Source organism: Muscardinus avellanarius (assembly GCF_963383645.1).
Source record: "Muscardinus avellanarius genome assembly, chromosome: 8".
Taxonomy (NCBI): domain Eukaryota; kingdom Metazoa; phylum Chordata; class Mammalia; order Rodentia; family Gliridae; genus Muscardinus; species Muscardinus avellanarius.
The window spans coordinates 63235105-63252319 of NC_137794.1; the positions used below are offsets into that span (position 1 = coordinate 63235105).

General features: G+C 42.7%; 1 protein-coding gene across 1 annotated transcript in view; it reads left to right on the forward strand.

The window, feature by feature from the left end:
• Positions 1-262: 262 nt before the first annotated feature.
• LOC308266059 (uncharacterized protein) overlaps positions 263-17215 on the forward strand; it is a gene marked incomplete at both ends in the record, with an annotated part of 178896 nt that continues 161943 nt past the window's right edge. Inside the window, 8 exons of the mRNA XM_080700095.1 lie at positions 263-399; positions 5436-5508; positions 8016-8126; positions 12360-12473; positions 13398-13592; positions 15289-15439; positions 16478-16630; positions 16676-16833. Coding sequence (XP_080556221.1) covers positions 263-399; positions 5436-5508; positions 8016-8126; positions 12360-12473; positions 13398-13592; positions 15289-15439; positions 16478-16630; positions 16676-16833 — 1092 coding nt within the window. The remainder of the gene's footprint in view (positions 400-5435; positions 5509-8015; positions 8127-12359; positions 12474-13397; positions 13593-15288; positions 15440-16477; positions 16631-16675; positions 16834-17215) is intronic.

Consider the following 17215-nt stretch of genomic DNA (forward strand, 5'->3'; position numbering starts at 1 on the left):
AGGCTACACTCCCAGACCTATTTCGTATTGTATTTGGAAACAGGGTCTCACTAAGTAGCTGAGGCTGGCTTCGAACCTGCGCGATCCTCCTGTCTCAGCCTCCCAAGCGCGGGGATTACAAGCGTGCGCCACCACGCCCGGCATTGACATGACTTTTTTAGAGCAAAAGTCCCACATATTGGATAAAGGCTGCTGAGGGAGACACAAGCTTTGTGCTCTCTGTTTTCAGGGATACAGAAAAAAAAAAAAAAAAAAGCAAAACATGGATGAAATTTACAAGACCACTTCCACAGAGAGGACCCAACTGATGGAGAGAGAATTGGCCATGCAATTGAGCGAACTGCGGTCTGCGATAGAAGAAGAGGGGGTCCTTCAGGGACCAGCTCATCGAGCTTACAGGTAGGCAACACTGCGAGAAGTGGAGGTCTCCAGGTCTCCAGGCCTGCCTCACGCTCACCCCTTAGTCGCCCTCAGCCTCCCTCTTCTTTTTGCATGGACAGTTGACATGATCTGAAGCTCGGATGAATGTAACAACAGCAGGTTCAGGTGCCCCCCCTTCCATCCAACTATGAACCCATCCCAAACCTGCTTAGCTTTCTAGATCAGACACGCTCAAGAGCTTTCAGGGTGGCCCAGCCACCAGAGACACGGCGCCCTTTCTACCCTGACTGCTGCCCCTAAAGTTTCCCCACATTCTAGCATCATCAAGGCAGATTGAAGCAATGTCGTCCCAAAGAAAGTGCAAAAATGCTCACACATGTTCACAAATGTTAGTGTCTTAAAGTTCCAGAAGCTGTTATACAAAGCACACTCAATACAGAGGTTTCAGCAGATGCCTGTAATCCCAATACTGTGATCCCTCCTATCTCTCTGAACCTGAGATAGGAGGATCTCAGGTTCAAAGCCAGCCTCAGCAATTTTGAGACTTTCAGCAACTTAGCAAGACTCTGTTTCAAAATTAAAAAGAGCTGGGGGGTGTTACTCAGAGATAGAAGGCCCCTACATTCAATTCCCAACACACACACACACACACACACACACACACACACACACACACACACGTGAGAGAGAGGTTTCAGCCAAGCATGGTGGCACATGCAGGAGGATCACAAGTTCAAGGCCACCCCATGCAATTTGGTGAGATCCTGTCTCAGAATAAAAAGTAAATAAGCTGGGTGCTGTGCCATGTGCTTTTATCCCAGTATTTGGAAGCTGAGACAAAGGATCACAGGTTGGAGGCCAGTGCCAATTTAATGAGACCTTGTTTCAAAATAAAATAAAGTGAACAAATAAATAAAAAGAACTCAGTACCAGAAGGAAAAAAAGAAGAGAAGGAGAAGAAGAAGAAGAAGAAGGAGGAGGAGGAGGAGGAGGAGGAGGAGGAGGAGGAAAAAGAAAGAAGAATTAAGAAGGGCTTGAGGATGTAGCTCAGTGGCAGAGCTCTCCTGAGTTCACTTCGTAGTACTAAATATATATGTGTATGTGTGTGTGTGTGTTATTTAGGTACATTTATATATAATCTTATCTAATAATTTAACTAAACTTGACCTTGATTTTGATGAGAAATTTAAAAACTGAAATAATATTCAGTTTTGGCAATAAATTTTCTAAAAATACTGTTAGGAGCTCTGTTATAGGTAAATGTTGCCAACAATGGCCGTCAAGCTCCTTTGGAGAAACAGGGCAGCCAGAGCAACCTCTAGGTGGTGACTCTCATAGGCCCAGCATCTTCATGACCCTCTGTTTCTGTTACTGCCACAATTTGTTCAAAGTGACAAGAAGCCAGGCGAGGTGGCCCACATCTGTAATCCCAGCACTTGGGAGACCGAGACAAGAAGATTGCAGGCTCAAGCAAGGGAAGTCTCAGCAACCTAGTGAGACCTTGTTTCAAAATAAAAAATAAGAAAGGCTAAGGGTGTGCCTTAGAGGTAGAAGGCCCTGGATTCAATCCCTCCCCCTGCCAAAAAAAAAAAAATCCAATTCAAACTAAAAAGAAAAAAGTTACGGCATGAAAACCCTGTTAGGTTGACTAAGCACAATGGAGAGAGTGAGGGACATGGTGAAAATATCAGGAGAAGAGTCGGTGGGCAGGTGGACTAGCACGTCATCCAGAGATAAGTCAGAAGAAGCATTGCTTAGTATTTACAGTTAGTTTTTATAGCTATTGAGGGAAGCAGATCAAGGACTCTGATGAGATGGAAAGATCATGGAACCAAGAAAGTCAGAATTTCTTTCAATTTTGACTTATTTGAAAAATAAAAAACATATGTCCTCCTCACCTTATTAGCTTGTGAGGATCAAATGGCACATTGGATGTTAAAGTATTTTGAAAACCAGAAAAGAAGTTCTCACAAAATTCAAGTGCTGACATTATTGCAGCTTAGATGTCTGAGCATCAGCAAGAGATTCCTTGCTGTACATTGTGATAAAAAAGAATTTAAAACGAACAAACAAACAAACAAACAAACAGGGGCATCTTACCCCCAGCCCTATTTTATTTTATTTTTTATTTTGAAGCAGGGTCTTGCTATGTTGATGAGAGTCTCATTACTTGCTGAGGCTGTCCTCGAACCTGCGATCCTACGGTCTCAGGCTCTCATGTGCTGGGATGACAGAAGAAAGGCTTTCTGAAAGCCCTTTCACAACACATGGATGGGAAATTCTGGCCACCCACATTTCTCTATTTTCCCAAACCACCTGGAAGAATCTAAATTAATTCCAGCGAAATACTGAGCGCCTTCTATCTGCAGGTAATGGAATCCAAAGAAAAGGGAAATATCCACTCGATAAGCATTCTCCTTCCCCAGTAAACTGAAAATGCATCTTTTCTTTTTCCTGTTATATTGATTTTTTTTTCATTGTTTTCCTCACTTGACCTCTATACATCCTGGACCTTGCAATGGTAAAAATGAAGGAAAGAATGTTTGCTGAGTGAATGAGTGGATGAGCACGTTTCAAGTGAACAGTGCCGGGTGAAGGAATTATGCGAAGCTCTTCTTGCGGGCTGGTCACGTTGTTTATGTCCATTGCTTATGTTCTCCTGGCTTCTTTACAGAATTCACAGCACTTTGAGATTGCCTGGGAGGAAAGGCGAGATCTGTGTGGGAGAGGGTTGGGCTGCTAAGCCTGGGACCCTGCCAGTCTCCCAGCGTGCCATGCGTCAGGAGTCAAGAATCCAGGGGAGCTTTCTCGGGCTTCCCTGACTGCCTGTCTCCTAGCCGATCTTCTTCTGTTGGTTACTGTCTCTCCACTCCGTGCGGCTGCCGCCCAGACCCAGCAAGTGCAGAAGTGGACCTTTGGCTGCTGACTGCTTTTCCTTCCAAGGCCCTTTCAGAGCTTGCCCCCTCCTTTTCCCAAAGCCAAGGGGTGAGAGGGGGTTGAGGGAGGCATTATGCCCAGCCTCAGGAGGAAATTTGACAAGGAGGGTCTCGCTCAGGCTCAGGGTCTGACGGTCAGCTCTAGGGGCCTTTTCACAAAAACATTGGCTGGCAAGGGTTCAAGCTAACAAAGTAGTTCATTTTGTTTTTTGTTTGTTTGTTTTGTTTTGGTACTGGGGATGGAACCCAGGAGTATTATACCTTTGAGAAAACCCCCCAGCCCTATTTTATATTCTTTATTTTTGAAACAGGGTCTCACTGAGTTGCAAAAGGCCTCACTAAGTAGCTGAGGCTGTCCATGAACCATGATCCTCCTGTCTCAGCCTCCCAAATGCTCGGATTACAAGCGTGCGCCAACACACTCAACCCCCCCACACACACACACACACACTAGGGATGAAACCCAGGGGCATTCTATCTCTGAGCAACACCCCAGCCTTATTTTATATTCTTTATTTTTTATTTATTTATTTATTTATTTTTGGTGGTACTGGGGTTCCTGGAAGCCCTCCTTCCTCCGGGCTACACTCCCAGACCTATTTTATATTTTTGAAACAGGGTCTCTTACGCCAGCACGGCTGGCTTCGAACCTGCGCGATCCTCCTGTCTCCGCCTCCCAAGCGCGGGGATTACAAGTGTGCGCCACCACGCCCGGCTATATTCTTTATTTTTGAAACAGGATCTCATTGAGTCACAAAGGGCCTCACTAAGTAGCTGAAGCTACTAACTAGTTTAACAACTTCTCCGCAGGGTCTGGGAGGGTCATATGAACAAGAGTAACCTAAATTGCATCGTCTACGCCACCTCAAAAACTCTAGGTGGTCTCATATGTTCCAGAATGACGTGCTGTGGCTCCTTTGCCAATGCCTGCAAGATCCCATCTCCCGAAAGCGACATCTGCAGCAAGGTTGCTAGCCCCTGGGGTTCCCAGTGCCGCCAAGCCTCAAGCCAAATGGGGAGAGCTCTATTGTTCCTGCCCCAGGGCTCCACCCCTTACCAGGACCCCACAGCCTGTGCTGCCTGATGAGAGTTCCTGGAGAACAACTCCTTCACAGCTGGCCTGAACAGGAGCACACCCGGCTGCTTCCCCAGGCATTCTCTGCCTCTACGTGTGCCTGTGTGCTGGGAACTGAATGCAGGGACACTCTGCCACCGAGCTATATCCTAGCCCTTTTTATTTTTTATTTTGAGATGGGCTCTTACTAAGTTGTCTAGGTTGGCCTTCAACTTGTGCCTCCTGCATCAGCCTCCCGAGTCGCTGGTTTTATAATGTTTTACCTAGAGACCAATAATTTTCCTAAGGCAGAAAACTTGGTTACAAAAATTCCTAAAGTATTTCCTCTTTGATATTTAAGAGTCATATTCAACCCCAGATAATTCAGCAAGAACACAAAAATAAAAAACATTCTGAGGCGGTCATGGTGGCACACACCTGTAATCCCAGTCCTGGGAGGCCAAGACAGGAGAGTGGCAGATTCGAGGACAGCCTCAGCAGTGTAGCGAGACCCTCAGCGTCCTAGCAAGAACCTGTTTCAAAATAAAAAATAAAAAGGACCAGAGGTGGAGCTCAGAGGTAGAATGCCCCTAGGTCAAATTCCCAGTACCACACACAATTTTTTTTTTTTTTGGTTTAAATTATAAGATGCCAGTTTTCTGTGTCAACTAGGGTGAGAGTGACGTTTGCTAAGAATAGTACTTGTCAGAGGTAAGTTTACTGGAGGGAATATAGGCAGGAGAAATAAAGATCCCCCCTAGACATCCTCCCTGAGCTCTGGCATAGAAAACAGTGAGGTGATCAAGGGTAGAAAGAAAGACCATGTGTGCGTGGGGAGGAGGAGAGAGAAACGCGCCCAGGAAAGAAAATATCAGGTACACAAAGGAAAGATTCTAAGACAGAAGAATGTGGCCCTTATGTGCCCCCAATCATACAGAATAATATGATATACTTACTCAAAAATGAGCAGTTATGGAGCGTTACAGGTTAATCAAGGCCTAGCTATAATCTGGCCTATTATAACTCCCATAATTACAGTTTCTGTCACATAAATCTTTCTGCAGCTCTGTCCACATACCAAAGGACATTTCTTACTTTAGAAGAGAAAGGGAACTGGCACTGAAGAGAACTCTGCAGGTGAGAAGGGAGGGCCATTTTTTTATTATTCATTCGTGCACTGTAATTTTACTTTATACTGGGATACAGAGTGTCAGACAAACACATGCACGCAGCTCATGGTGCTCTCCCCCCCCTCTGCCCCTCCCTACTCATGTCTTTGATACTGGAATTGTTAGTTTTGTATACATCACAGCAGTAGTTCAACTATTACACTCTTTATGCCGTTGTTTCCCTCCCCTAATCCCTCTCACTCACACTCCTGGAGTCTGCTCATCTATCTGATGCTGCCCTTATTTCAGGGCAACATAGAAGCTTCCATATATGAGAGAAAACAAACAACTTAGTGTGATATTCTCGAGTTCCATCCATTTTTCTGCAAATGGCGTGGTTTTGTTCTTCTTTATGGCTGAGTAAAATTCCATTGCGCGTATATACCAAAGTTTTGAGTTCCAGTCATCTGATGACAGATACTTAGGCTGCGTCCATAATTTGGCTATTGTAAATTGTGCTGCTATGAACATGCATAGGCAAGTATCATCATAACATTCTGATTTCATTTCCTTTGGGGAGAGGCTCAGGAGTACTGTCACGGTCACATGGTGGTTTCATTCCCAGTCTCCTGAGGAACCTCCACACTGATCTCCATAGCAACTGTACTAGTTTGCAGTCCTACCATCAGTATAATAGGGTTCCTATTTCCCCATGACCTCACCAGCATTTATTATTTGTGTTCAAGATGATTGTCATTCTAACTGGAGTTAGATGGAATATCGGTGTAGTTTTAATTTGCATTTCTCTGATTGCTAAAGATGTCGAACATTTTTTTCATATATTTGTTGGCCATTTGTATTTCTTCTTTTGAAAACGGAACCCTGTTCAGTTTTACAAACATAGTGAAATAAGTTATAAAATTTATGTGGAAAAACAAAAGACTCAGCCGGGTGTGGTGGCGCACGCTTGTAATCCCCGCGCTTGGGAGGCTGAGACAGGAGGCTCGCACAGGTTCGAAGCCAGCCTCAGCTACTTAGGCTCTCAGCAACTTAGTGAGACCCTGTTTTCAAATAAAGTATAAAAAAAGGTCTGGGAGTATAGCCCGGAGGTAGAAAGCCTCTGGGTTCCACCCCAGTACCACCAAAAAAAAAAAAAAAGACTCAGAATAGCCAAAGTAATTTTCAGCAATAAGAACCATGCCAGAGGAATCACATTACCTGACTTCAAATTATGCTATAAAGCAATAGTAATTTTAAAAAAAGCATGCTATTGGCACAAAAACAGATACATAGACTAATGGAACAGAAGACTCAGAAGCAAAGCCTCAGTCTTATAACCAGTTGTTCTTTGATAAAGGCACCAAAGACATACATTGGAGAAAGGACACCCTTTTCCAAAAGTGGTCCTCGGAAAACTGGAAAAATGGAACTAAATACTAACCTCTTACCCTGCACAAAAGTCAACTTAAGATAGTTCAAAGACCTAAAAATTACACCAGAAACTTTGAAACTACTAAAAAAAAAAAAAAGGGGGGGGGGCATAGGATCAACACACTAACATATAGGTACAGGTAGAAACTTCCTCTGTAAGACCCTGAAAGCATAAGATATTAAAATAAGAATTTACAAATGGGATAGCTTTAAACCAAAAAGCTGCATAGCAAAGAAAACCATTAATAATCTATAGATCTGACTGTGCTGAAACACGCTTGTAATCCCAGCATTCGGGAGGCAAAGACCAGAGGATCACAGTTAGCGGACAGCCTCAGCTACTTAGCAAGGCCCTTGGCAACTCAGTGAGAACCTCTTTCAAAAAATAAAAAAAAGACTAAAAAATAGGGCTGGGAGTGTAGTTCGGAGGTAGAATGCCCTTGGGTTCCATTCCCAGTACCAGAAGAAAAAAAAAAATCTACAGAGAGCCAGGCTTGAAATCCCAGCATTTGGGAGGCTGAGACAGGAGGATCGCAGGTTCACGGACAGCCTCAGCTACTTAGTGAGGCCCTCTGCAACTCAGCAAGACCCTGTTTCAAAATAAAGAATAAAAGATAGGGCTGGGGTGTAGTTTAGAGGTACAATATCCCTGGGTTCCATCCCTGGTACCACAAAAAATAATAAATAAATAAATAAATAAATAAATAAATAAATAAATAAATAGAATCTGCAGAGAGAGTCTACAGCATGGGAGAAGTTCTTCACCACCTACCCATTAGACATAGGTCTAATATCTGATATACAAAGAGCTTAAGAGCTTAACACTAAAAAAAAAAACAAATGACCCAATAAAATGGGGGATCCATTTCAATACATCAATAAATCTGATTGCACTAGCTTGAAAACTTTTAGCAAAAATAAACATATTTTTTCAAACACACAGCTGATGTTATTGACGATGTGTATGAGAACAAGACAGCCCAACATTTAGCTCACTGCTGGTCAAGAGCAGGCCACTGTTTCCTTGGAGATATCCAATTTTATTATATTTGAAATTCTATAGTTCCTTGATTCCAAATGTTAACACTAGTGCTTGGGGTTTAGGTGGCGGAGCCAAAGTCCCTTGTTATTCAGGCAGATGTCATGCAGAGGGAGCTAGAGAGCTGCCTAAGAAGAGAGTACACACCTGAAAATCTTCCCTTGCTTCTGTTGCAGGTAAGGGTCACTTTGTCATTTGAAAAACACATCTGGAATTTTGTAGAAAAAATTTTTTTTCAGTGCTGGGGATGGAACTCAGGGGCATTCTACCTCCGTGCTACACCCCCAGCCCTATTTTTTTTATCTTTATTTTGAAACAGGGTCTCACTGAGCTGCAAAGATCGTAACTAAGTAACTGAGGCTGTCTACAAACTGCCATCCTCCTGTCTCAGCCTCCCAAATGCTGGGATTACAAGCATGTGCCACCACACCTGGCTTGGTATTTTGTAGAAATTTATGAGCAAAACTGGTTTTCTGGAATAGCCTCTGGCCAGGGTAGGTTTTTCTATGCATAGAAGTTTGCAGAACTTGGTTAGCCTAAGTGCTGTTGGTTGTCAAGAGATCTAGACCAAAGTCAGTTCAGTTTAGTTCAGTTCAGTTTAGTCATTGACTGATTGACTAGTCTTTAACTAAATACGCCCTGTGCTCATATTCTGGGACAATGCGGCATTGGCTAAGATCGGCCTGGCCCCTGAAACTGTGGACTGATCTAGGGAAGACATTTCTGGAGATTTCCCTTAGGATACTAACTCAAAATGAGAAAAAGAGCTTCCAGAAAGATTATTATTTCAATGTTATAATAAAAGTAAAACATCAGTATTGCCTATAACTATCTACCAATAAGAAAAAGAGTTAAAATGGTATGGTCGTTGATAGAATGTTGTTCCATTATTTAAATTTTCAGTGTAAAGAATTGTTATGTAATATTGATAAAAAAATGTGTGGGTGAACTATAATAGTGCTCAAATAGTGTACAGGAGGATCACCTGATGAACACAGACCAAAATGTTAACAATCGCTGAGTTTTGATGGCAGTATAATGAATTTCCTCTTTCACCTTTTATATATTTTCTAAATTTTCTTTTTTTGTGTGTGGTAATAGGGATTGAACCTAGGGGTGTCTTGCCTCTGAGCTACACACTCAGCCCTATTTTATTTTTATTTTGAAACATTCTCACTAAGTTGATGAGTCAACTTAGTGAGACTGTCTCTACTTCTGAGGTTATCCTTGAACCTGAGAGCCTCCTGTCCCAGCCTCCCAAGTACTGAGATTACAGGTTTGGGCTACCATGCCTGCTCCTAAATTGCCTATAACAAGCATGTGTAATTTTAATTTTTAATATTCTTTACTCCAGTGTTATGATCATGCCTCCCCTATGCATTCAAATGTGTTCTTTAGCAACTAGTTAGCAATGAAATTAATCACAGAGAAGCAAAAGATGTTGAGATTCTACTTACAACTCAAACCACTGCCATTATTTTTATCCAGGATTCTGTTTTGTTGTTTTTTGTTTAATTAATTAATTAATTCATTTATTTATATTGAGGATTGAATCCAGGGACATTCTACTTCTGGGCTACACCGCCAACCCTATTTTATTATTTTTATTTTTGAAACAGCATCTCACCAAGTTGCTGAACGTCTCTTTAAACTGCTGAGGCCGATTACAAACCTGCGAGCCTCCTGTCTCAGCCTCCCAACTGCTGGGCTCACAGGCACGCATCACCACGCCCCGCTCAAGATTCTCTTTACCTATCATTTCTGGCATCTGCTTTTTTTTGGTTCTCAATGGAGAGGGTAAAAGGGTAGAGACAGCAGACATTTGGGGAAACAAAAACAATCAACTGGAACTTGCAGAAATGACATATTCATTTGGTTATTTTTATATTTTCTATTTCTTTCCTCATTGTGTTCACACTTTCTTTTATCTTTGAGCATCCTGAGCACATTTGTAATATTCTTTAAAAGTTCTTGTTTGCTAATTTTGTCACCTCTGTGTCATTTCCGTGTCTGTTTCTCAACACCAATTTTTCTTCAGCGTCTGCGTCGTGCTTTCCTGCCCCTTTGCATGTCTTTTTTTTTTTTGAACACTTTTTGAAAATGGTCATTTTTTCATTATTGAGTGCCAGACTTTTCACATCCCTTTGAGAGTGCTGGACCTTATTCCAGAGATTTTAAGTTACTTACATATCAGCTCATTCCTTCCGAGGCTTGCTCTTAAGCTTTGCTAGAGTGGATTTAGCATTACCTTTACTCCAGCTATAGTCTGTCCTTTTATCTAAAGCCTCTGGTGCTCCCTGAGGATCCTAAGTATTCAGTGAAGATCCTTCACTTTGTCTACTTCAAACTCTGAGAACGGTTCTCTGAGAATGGTTCTGTTTTTCAATGCCCAAACCAGTCATTATTTGTACAGCCTCCTGGAGTTACGCCCTGGGCGTGCCTGGCCAGCTGTTCAGCAAGACTCAAAGGGGGTTCTATGCACATTTCTGGAGCCTTTTCTCTGCACAGCTTCCTCTCGATCTAGTATTCCACCCGGCAAACTCTACCCGACTTTCCAAATTTCAGTTTTTCTCTCTTGAAGTCAGGAAGACCTTCACCTCTACGTAGGATTCCCTCTCCTCCCAGCCCAGAAACTGCAAGGTGACGGGAGCCACGTGATTTGTCTCCCTTCCCTTAGGGATCATGGTCCTGCATTACCCAATGTCAAGAAACAGTTGTTTTGTGTATTTTGTTCAATTTTCTACTTCCTTTATTTTCTTCCTTTCCTTTTTCTCCCTTCCTTCCTTCCTTCTCTCTCTTTCTCTGTCTCTGTCTCTCTCTCTCTCTCTCTCTCTCTCTCTCTCTCTCTCTCTCTTTCTTTCTTTCTCCGTGGGGATGAAACCCAGAGGCATTCTACCTCCAAGCTACACCCCCCTGGCCTGATTTTATTTCTTGTTTGGAAACAAGGTCTTACTAGGTTGATGTGAGTCTCACTAAGTTGTAGAGGCTGGCTTTGAACTTGTGATACTCCTATCTCAGTCTCCTAAGTACTGAGATTACAACTGTGCACCACCATGCCCAACTAGAAAACATCTTTTAAAAATGTATTTTCTAGGCAAGTTGGTACATGCTTGTAATCTCAGTACTTGGGAGGCTGAGGCAGGAGACTCACAGGTCTGAGGACAGCCTCAGCAAGTAATGAGACTCTCGTCAACCTAGCAAGACCCTGTTTTTTAAAAAAAAAAATGGGGGCTGAAGGGTAGCTTGGAGGTAGAATGCCCTTGGGTTCAATCCCCAGTACCACAAAAATAAATACATAAATATTTAACTATTTTAAATATAGATAAAACTGATCTTAGGTTAAAAGTTATAATCTTTCCTATAATGTACTTTGTAATTTTCACTCAAAATTCCAATTTCTTTTATTTATTTATTTATTGGTGCACTATAGTCTTGCATCAGTTTGTTTAGTTAGTTAGTTAGTTAGTTTGTTTGTTTGTTTTGGTGGTACTGGGGCTCCTGGAAGCCCTTCTACCTCCAGGATACACTCCCAGACCTATTTTATATTTTGAAACAGGGTCTCTTAAGCCAGCGTAGCTGGCGTTGAACCTACGCGATCCTCCTGTCTCCGCCTCCCAAGCGCGGGGATTATAAGCGTGCGCCACCACGCCTGGCGTCATCAGTTTCTTTTTACTGGGGATTGAACCCTCTGAGCTCTACTCCCAAACCTTTTAAATTTTTTCTATTTTTTATTTTATTTTATTTATTTATTTATTTTGGTACTGGAGATGGAACCCAGGGGCATTCTACCTTTGAACTATACCCCAGTCCTATTTTTCTTTATTCTTTTTTTTTTGTGTGTGTGTGTGTGTGTGGTACTGGGGGTGGAATCCAGGGGCTTTTCTACTTCCAGACTATACTCCCAGACCTATTTTATACTTTATTTGGAAACAGGGTCTCACTAAGTTGCTATTGAACCTGTGTGATCCTCCTGTCTCAGCTTCCCAAGCAATGGGATTACAAGTGTGCGCAGCCACTCCTGGCTCTCTTTTTCATTTTGAAACGGGATCTCAGTAAGTTGCTGAAGGTCTCCCTAAGTTGCTGGGACTGGTCTCAAACCTGGCAATTTCAGTGTTTAATACAAAATTTAAGCTAACTTTAGTTTGACAAATCATTCCAATTGTTCAGTAACTGATAAGTGGCTTACAATCTATTCACTTGGCAATAGACCATACAAATTAGTGCCCTACTCATTGTGTTTGAATGGTATCTTGAGCCAGACGTCTTAATTTTATGATCTTCATGTAGAAAAATACATTTTTCAAAACAACCAGAGATTGATTTATCTACTATGATAGTTTGTAAGACTTAATTCAGTCTTCTTACTGTAAGTGTATTCTGCTAAGTTCTTATTTTTGTTGTTGTTAAAGTATTACACAGAAAGAATTACCCAACTGGTCCAGAGTAAATATTTACACATGCTCAGGTGGAAGAGGTTTTGCCAGCACAGTAAGATTATGGAGCAACTCTGTCCTCTTTACAAGGTAGGAAATCAATGAATAGTATCTGTGGGCTATTTTTTATAATGAAACAAAATGATCAATAAGCTTGTCGATTTTTAAACTTCCAACTAAAAATAGGAAAGGAATTCATGGGTGTACCTTCTCGCCTGTTCTGCTAGTGGCAAAAGATCATGGGTTTTTTTTTTTTTCCTGTTTTTTGTTGATACTGGAGATGGAATCCAGGGGTGTTCTATGTCCTAGCTACACCTCCATTCCCCCCCCTTTTTTGCGGTACTGGGGATGGAACCCAGGGGCATTCTACCTCCAGGCTACACCCCTATTTTTTATTCTTCATTCTGAAACAGGGTCTCACTGAGTTGCAAAGGACCTAAGTAGCTGAGGCTAACTTCGAACTGCATCCTCCTGTCTCAGCCTCCCAAATGCTGGGATTACAAGCGTGCACCACCACGCCCAGATCCCCAGCCCTTTTTTATTTCTTATTAGGAAACAGAGTCTCACTAAGTTACTGAGAGTCTCGCTAGGTTGCTGAGCCTAGCCTCAAATCTGACATCCTCCTGTCTCAGCCTCCCAAGTACTGGGTTTATAGGCCGGCTCCACCACACACAGCTTAATGGTTCCCATTTTTAAGAACGAGATTTGAAGAAATTTTTATATGATAAGATATACATTTTTCTGTATAAACTGGGCATCCTCTGCTACAAATAAAAGCTCAGAAGCCAACTCCAATAGCTTAACACCTTCATGCACTGACTCCGTTTGGAGACTTTTTTCTTCAGAGTCCTAAGAGTATGACCACTGCCTTTGCCAATCAAATTCAGTTACGGAAAAACTGTGGGACTTCAACAGCCCTCCATTTGACCACATTCCTTTATGTTCAGCTGCAAATGGAACAGAGATTAAGGTTTGCCCATAGCTAAGTTCTGTCTGTGTGTCTCTCTCCAACAGAAGCAGGTTGGCTACATTATGCAGGAGTACGACGATGCTGTTCAGAGAGCTGAAAGATTGTCTGTTGCCAGGGAAAACTTCCTTACAGGGAAGAACAATGCTCCTAGCCTGGTGACTCTGGAAGACCTGACTATCTACACGAGGTGGTTAGTGTGCCAGCTGCACTCTGCCAGGACCATTCACCGCTACCTGCAGGTAGGTGACGGGGTTATGGTATGTGACTGGTGGCACGCGAGACACTTGTGTGCAAGCAGCAGCTCAATGTTTTCTCACTCCTGTCACCTGGTTTTGGCTTGTTACTGTTTCTGTTCTCTATCTGCCCTAAAAATGACAAGGAAACAATCGGTCACTGGATTTTTTTTTAAACCTGAAATCACTTTATGAATTTAGCTTCCTTCAACACGTGTCTGATGTGCTATATCATATTCACTCTGGAAGTTTGCGTTTTCATCATCTTGTTCAGGATTTATGCTTTCCAACATAAGTCCACTTTTTTATTTAGCAATATTTAATGAGATCTAATATGTGCCAGGTACTTGTCCTAGGCCATGCAGCAAAGATGTGGTCTTTGCTGAAAGGTGACAAGGTTCCCGTAAGAAGGAGCAAGTAAATTTCTACTGATAGTTTAATATTAACCTAGATTTTTTGAAGCCAGAATGTTATAGTGATGTATGCATCCACATGTTTATAGTAGCACAAATCACAAGAGCCAAACTGTGGATCCAGCCTAGGTATCCATCAACAGATGAGTGGGTGACATAACTGTGGTATACATACAAATGAAATTTTACTCAGCCATAAAGAAGAACAAAATTATGTCATTTGCAGAAAAATGGATGGAACTAGAGAATATTATGCTAAATGAGATTAGCCAGTCTCAGAGAGAGAGAAGAGTCATATGTTTTCTCTCATCTGTGGAAGCTGAAAAGAAACCAGGAAACAAAAGAGACTTCAAATAAATGAGGAGAGAGACCAGCAGCATAGCGGAAGGGGACTTGGGGAGGGAGAGACCTGATGAAGGAAATGATTCACACAATTCTATGGATCTTGGTGGAACCATTAAGCCCAGTTTCAATATTATGAATGAGGAGAGGAAGGGAGCTGGGCAGGGTGCAGAGGGAAATGCATTGAATGTTATGTGCACGTACGTTCCTAGCACACGAAGCCTCAGTATGATGCATGGTACAATGCACCAATAAAAGTATACTTTAAAAATTTCACCAAGTGTGATGTGCTCCTGTAGCCTGAGTACTTGGAAGGCTAAGACAGGAGGATTGCAGGTTTGAGGACGGTACAATGCACCAATAAAAGTATACTTTAAAAATTTCACCAAGTGTGATGTGCTCCTGTAGCCTGAGTACTTGGAAGGCTAAGACAGGAGGATTGCAGGTTTGAGGACAGCCTCAGCAATGTAGCGGGACTCTCAGCAACCTAGTGAGACTCAGTTTCAAAAGAATAAATGAAAAAGGGTGAAGTATAGCTTGGAAATAGAATACTCTTGGGTTCAATTCCTAGTAGCACACACACACGCACACACGCACACATGCACGCATGCACACACACTTTCTACTGAAATATGATGGGATAAGAAAGAGTACTACAATAAAAAAGAGGTTAAAGAGAGTGAGAGAAGAGAGGCCCTAACTCGGGCTGGGGGATCTCAAAGGAGCGAATTGTGTGATGAGTGTAGACCTGACTGGAGCTTAAGGTCACTCAGGTTGGTAACAGCACTGGGTTTCCCATTTCCAAACTTAGTTCCTCGGGTTACTGAGGTTCCTCCTCTGTCCCACTCCCCAATGGAAGCGGATAGAGACCTGCTCCTGCGCCCACATCTGGAAGCTTCTGTGAGGATCGGGTTGACATACAGCCTCTTGACTTTGCCTTTCTGTAGGCCCTCCAGTATCTGCCCATTTCTAAAGCACTTAGTCCAGGTGATAAACAAGTCCCTGATGTTGGTCAAGAAAATGAAGACGTCTGTGTCAATGACCCTGACATCCAGGGGTCTGCATCTCCTGGCCCTGTGGATGATACCAGCATTTCAGGTTAGAAATTAATCTTCTTTCCCCTAGAGTAACATGAAGGAAAAAGATGACTGTGATTTTGTGCATGCACTCTTTTATCCCATGATCTTACTAACATTTTTCTATGTACCAACAACAACTTATATCTTCCTAATAAGCAAGTGTTAGTTTAATATGTTTTGATGAGAAAAAAATGCCAACTGCTTCCCTTAGACATCTGTATCTCCATCTTTACAACGTGCAGGTTGAGAGATAAGGGAGAGTGGGCTTGAGGCCAGAGCTCTGGGTTCTAGGCCTGTTTCTGTCATGACCTCACATGGACTTTCATGTCAGCTCCTCGGGCCCTGGTTTACTCATCTCCATGATAAGCCTGTCAGATTAAGTGATCTCTACAGTTTCTTCTACCTTTACTATTTCACAATGATAGAATCTTTTTTTTTTTTTTTGGTGGTGGTACTGGGGTTCCTGGAAGCCCTTCTACCTCCGGGATACACTCCCACGGGCTACACTCCCAGACCTGTTTTTTAACATTTTTATGTGGAAACAGTCTCTTAAGCCAGAGAGGCTGGCTTCGAACCAGCGCAATCCTCCTGTCTCCGCCTCCCAAGTGCGGGGATTACAAGCGTGCACCACCACGCCCGGCCTTACAATGATAGAATCTTTATCACCTCAGAATGAGTTTACTGTAGTTCCCCTGTCCTTACCTGGTGTTAGAGATGTTTAAGAAACCTGATGAGGTTTCTACTCTGTTTAACATTCTTTTCATTGTTGCAGACATTCTACCTCCCAGCTACACCCTCAGCCCTTCTTAAAGTTTTTGTTTTGAAACAGGGTCTCTCTTTAGAGAGTCTTGTCCAAAGAGTTGAGTGGGAGTTAGCCAGGCAGAGCAGATGAAAGTGCTCGCTGTCTTCTAGTTTGCTGGTTAACTTATAAATGATAAGAGGTTTTTTTTGCTACAAAGGATCATAGCAGATCTGTGCCCACTACGTCATTCCCCAGAAGGCCTTTGGGGTTCTCGCAGAAGCTGAGATGATGAAATGTCCTTGTTCCCACCTGCAGAAACCCAGCTGCGAGGTCAGCTCCACCTGGCCGAGCGCGGTGCAGACTATAAACTGGCAGAGAAGGTGACGCTGGAAGCAGAATGGCTTCCCATCAGCAGGGGAGGCCTCCCTCCCACTATCCTGAAGGATTTTTGCTTTCTCTCCCTGGCTGGTGTTCATTGGTCTTCATGCTCTTGATTTTGATTCTCTTTTTCAGGGTCAAGGAGAACAGATACTGCTTTTAACCTGCCCCAGCACACAGCAGAAACAGGAGAACTGAAACCTCAGCTGGGGCTTCTGCTCTCCCACTTCAGTATCCCCTATGACCTGCAGCAGCTAAGAGACTCTGCTAAGGAAATGGAACTCTTTTCCTTGGTATTTGGTGCATTTTCTGTCTGTCTCTCTGTTTGTCCATCTGTCTGTCTCTCTATCTCTCTGGCTTTCAAGCTACATGTGTAGCCCCCTTGATATTTTGTTTATAAACAAGGTCTCACTAGGTTGCTGAGGGTCTTGCTAAATTGCTGAGGCTGGCCTCTAACCTGTGATTCTACTTTCTCATCCTCCCAAGCATGGGGATTATAGGATTATAGCCATAGCTGGCTTTGATGCAGTCTTAATACAAATACAGGCACCCATGAAAGAAAACACTAGAATCTTCCACAAAGTTTCATATTTATATGGCAATGATTGTTTCTAGAGTTACAAAATAGTAACAGTTGGCATTCAGAGAACTGCAAGGAAGAACTCCTTTTACATC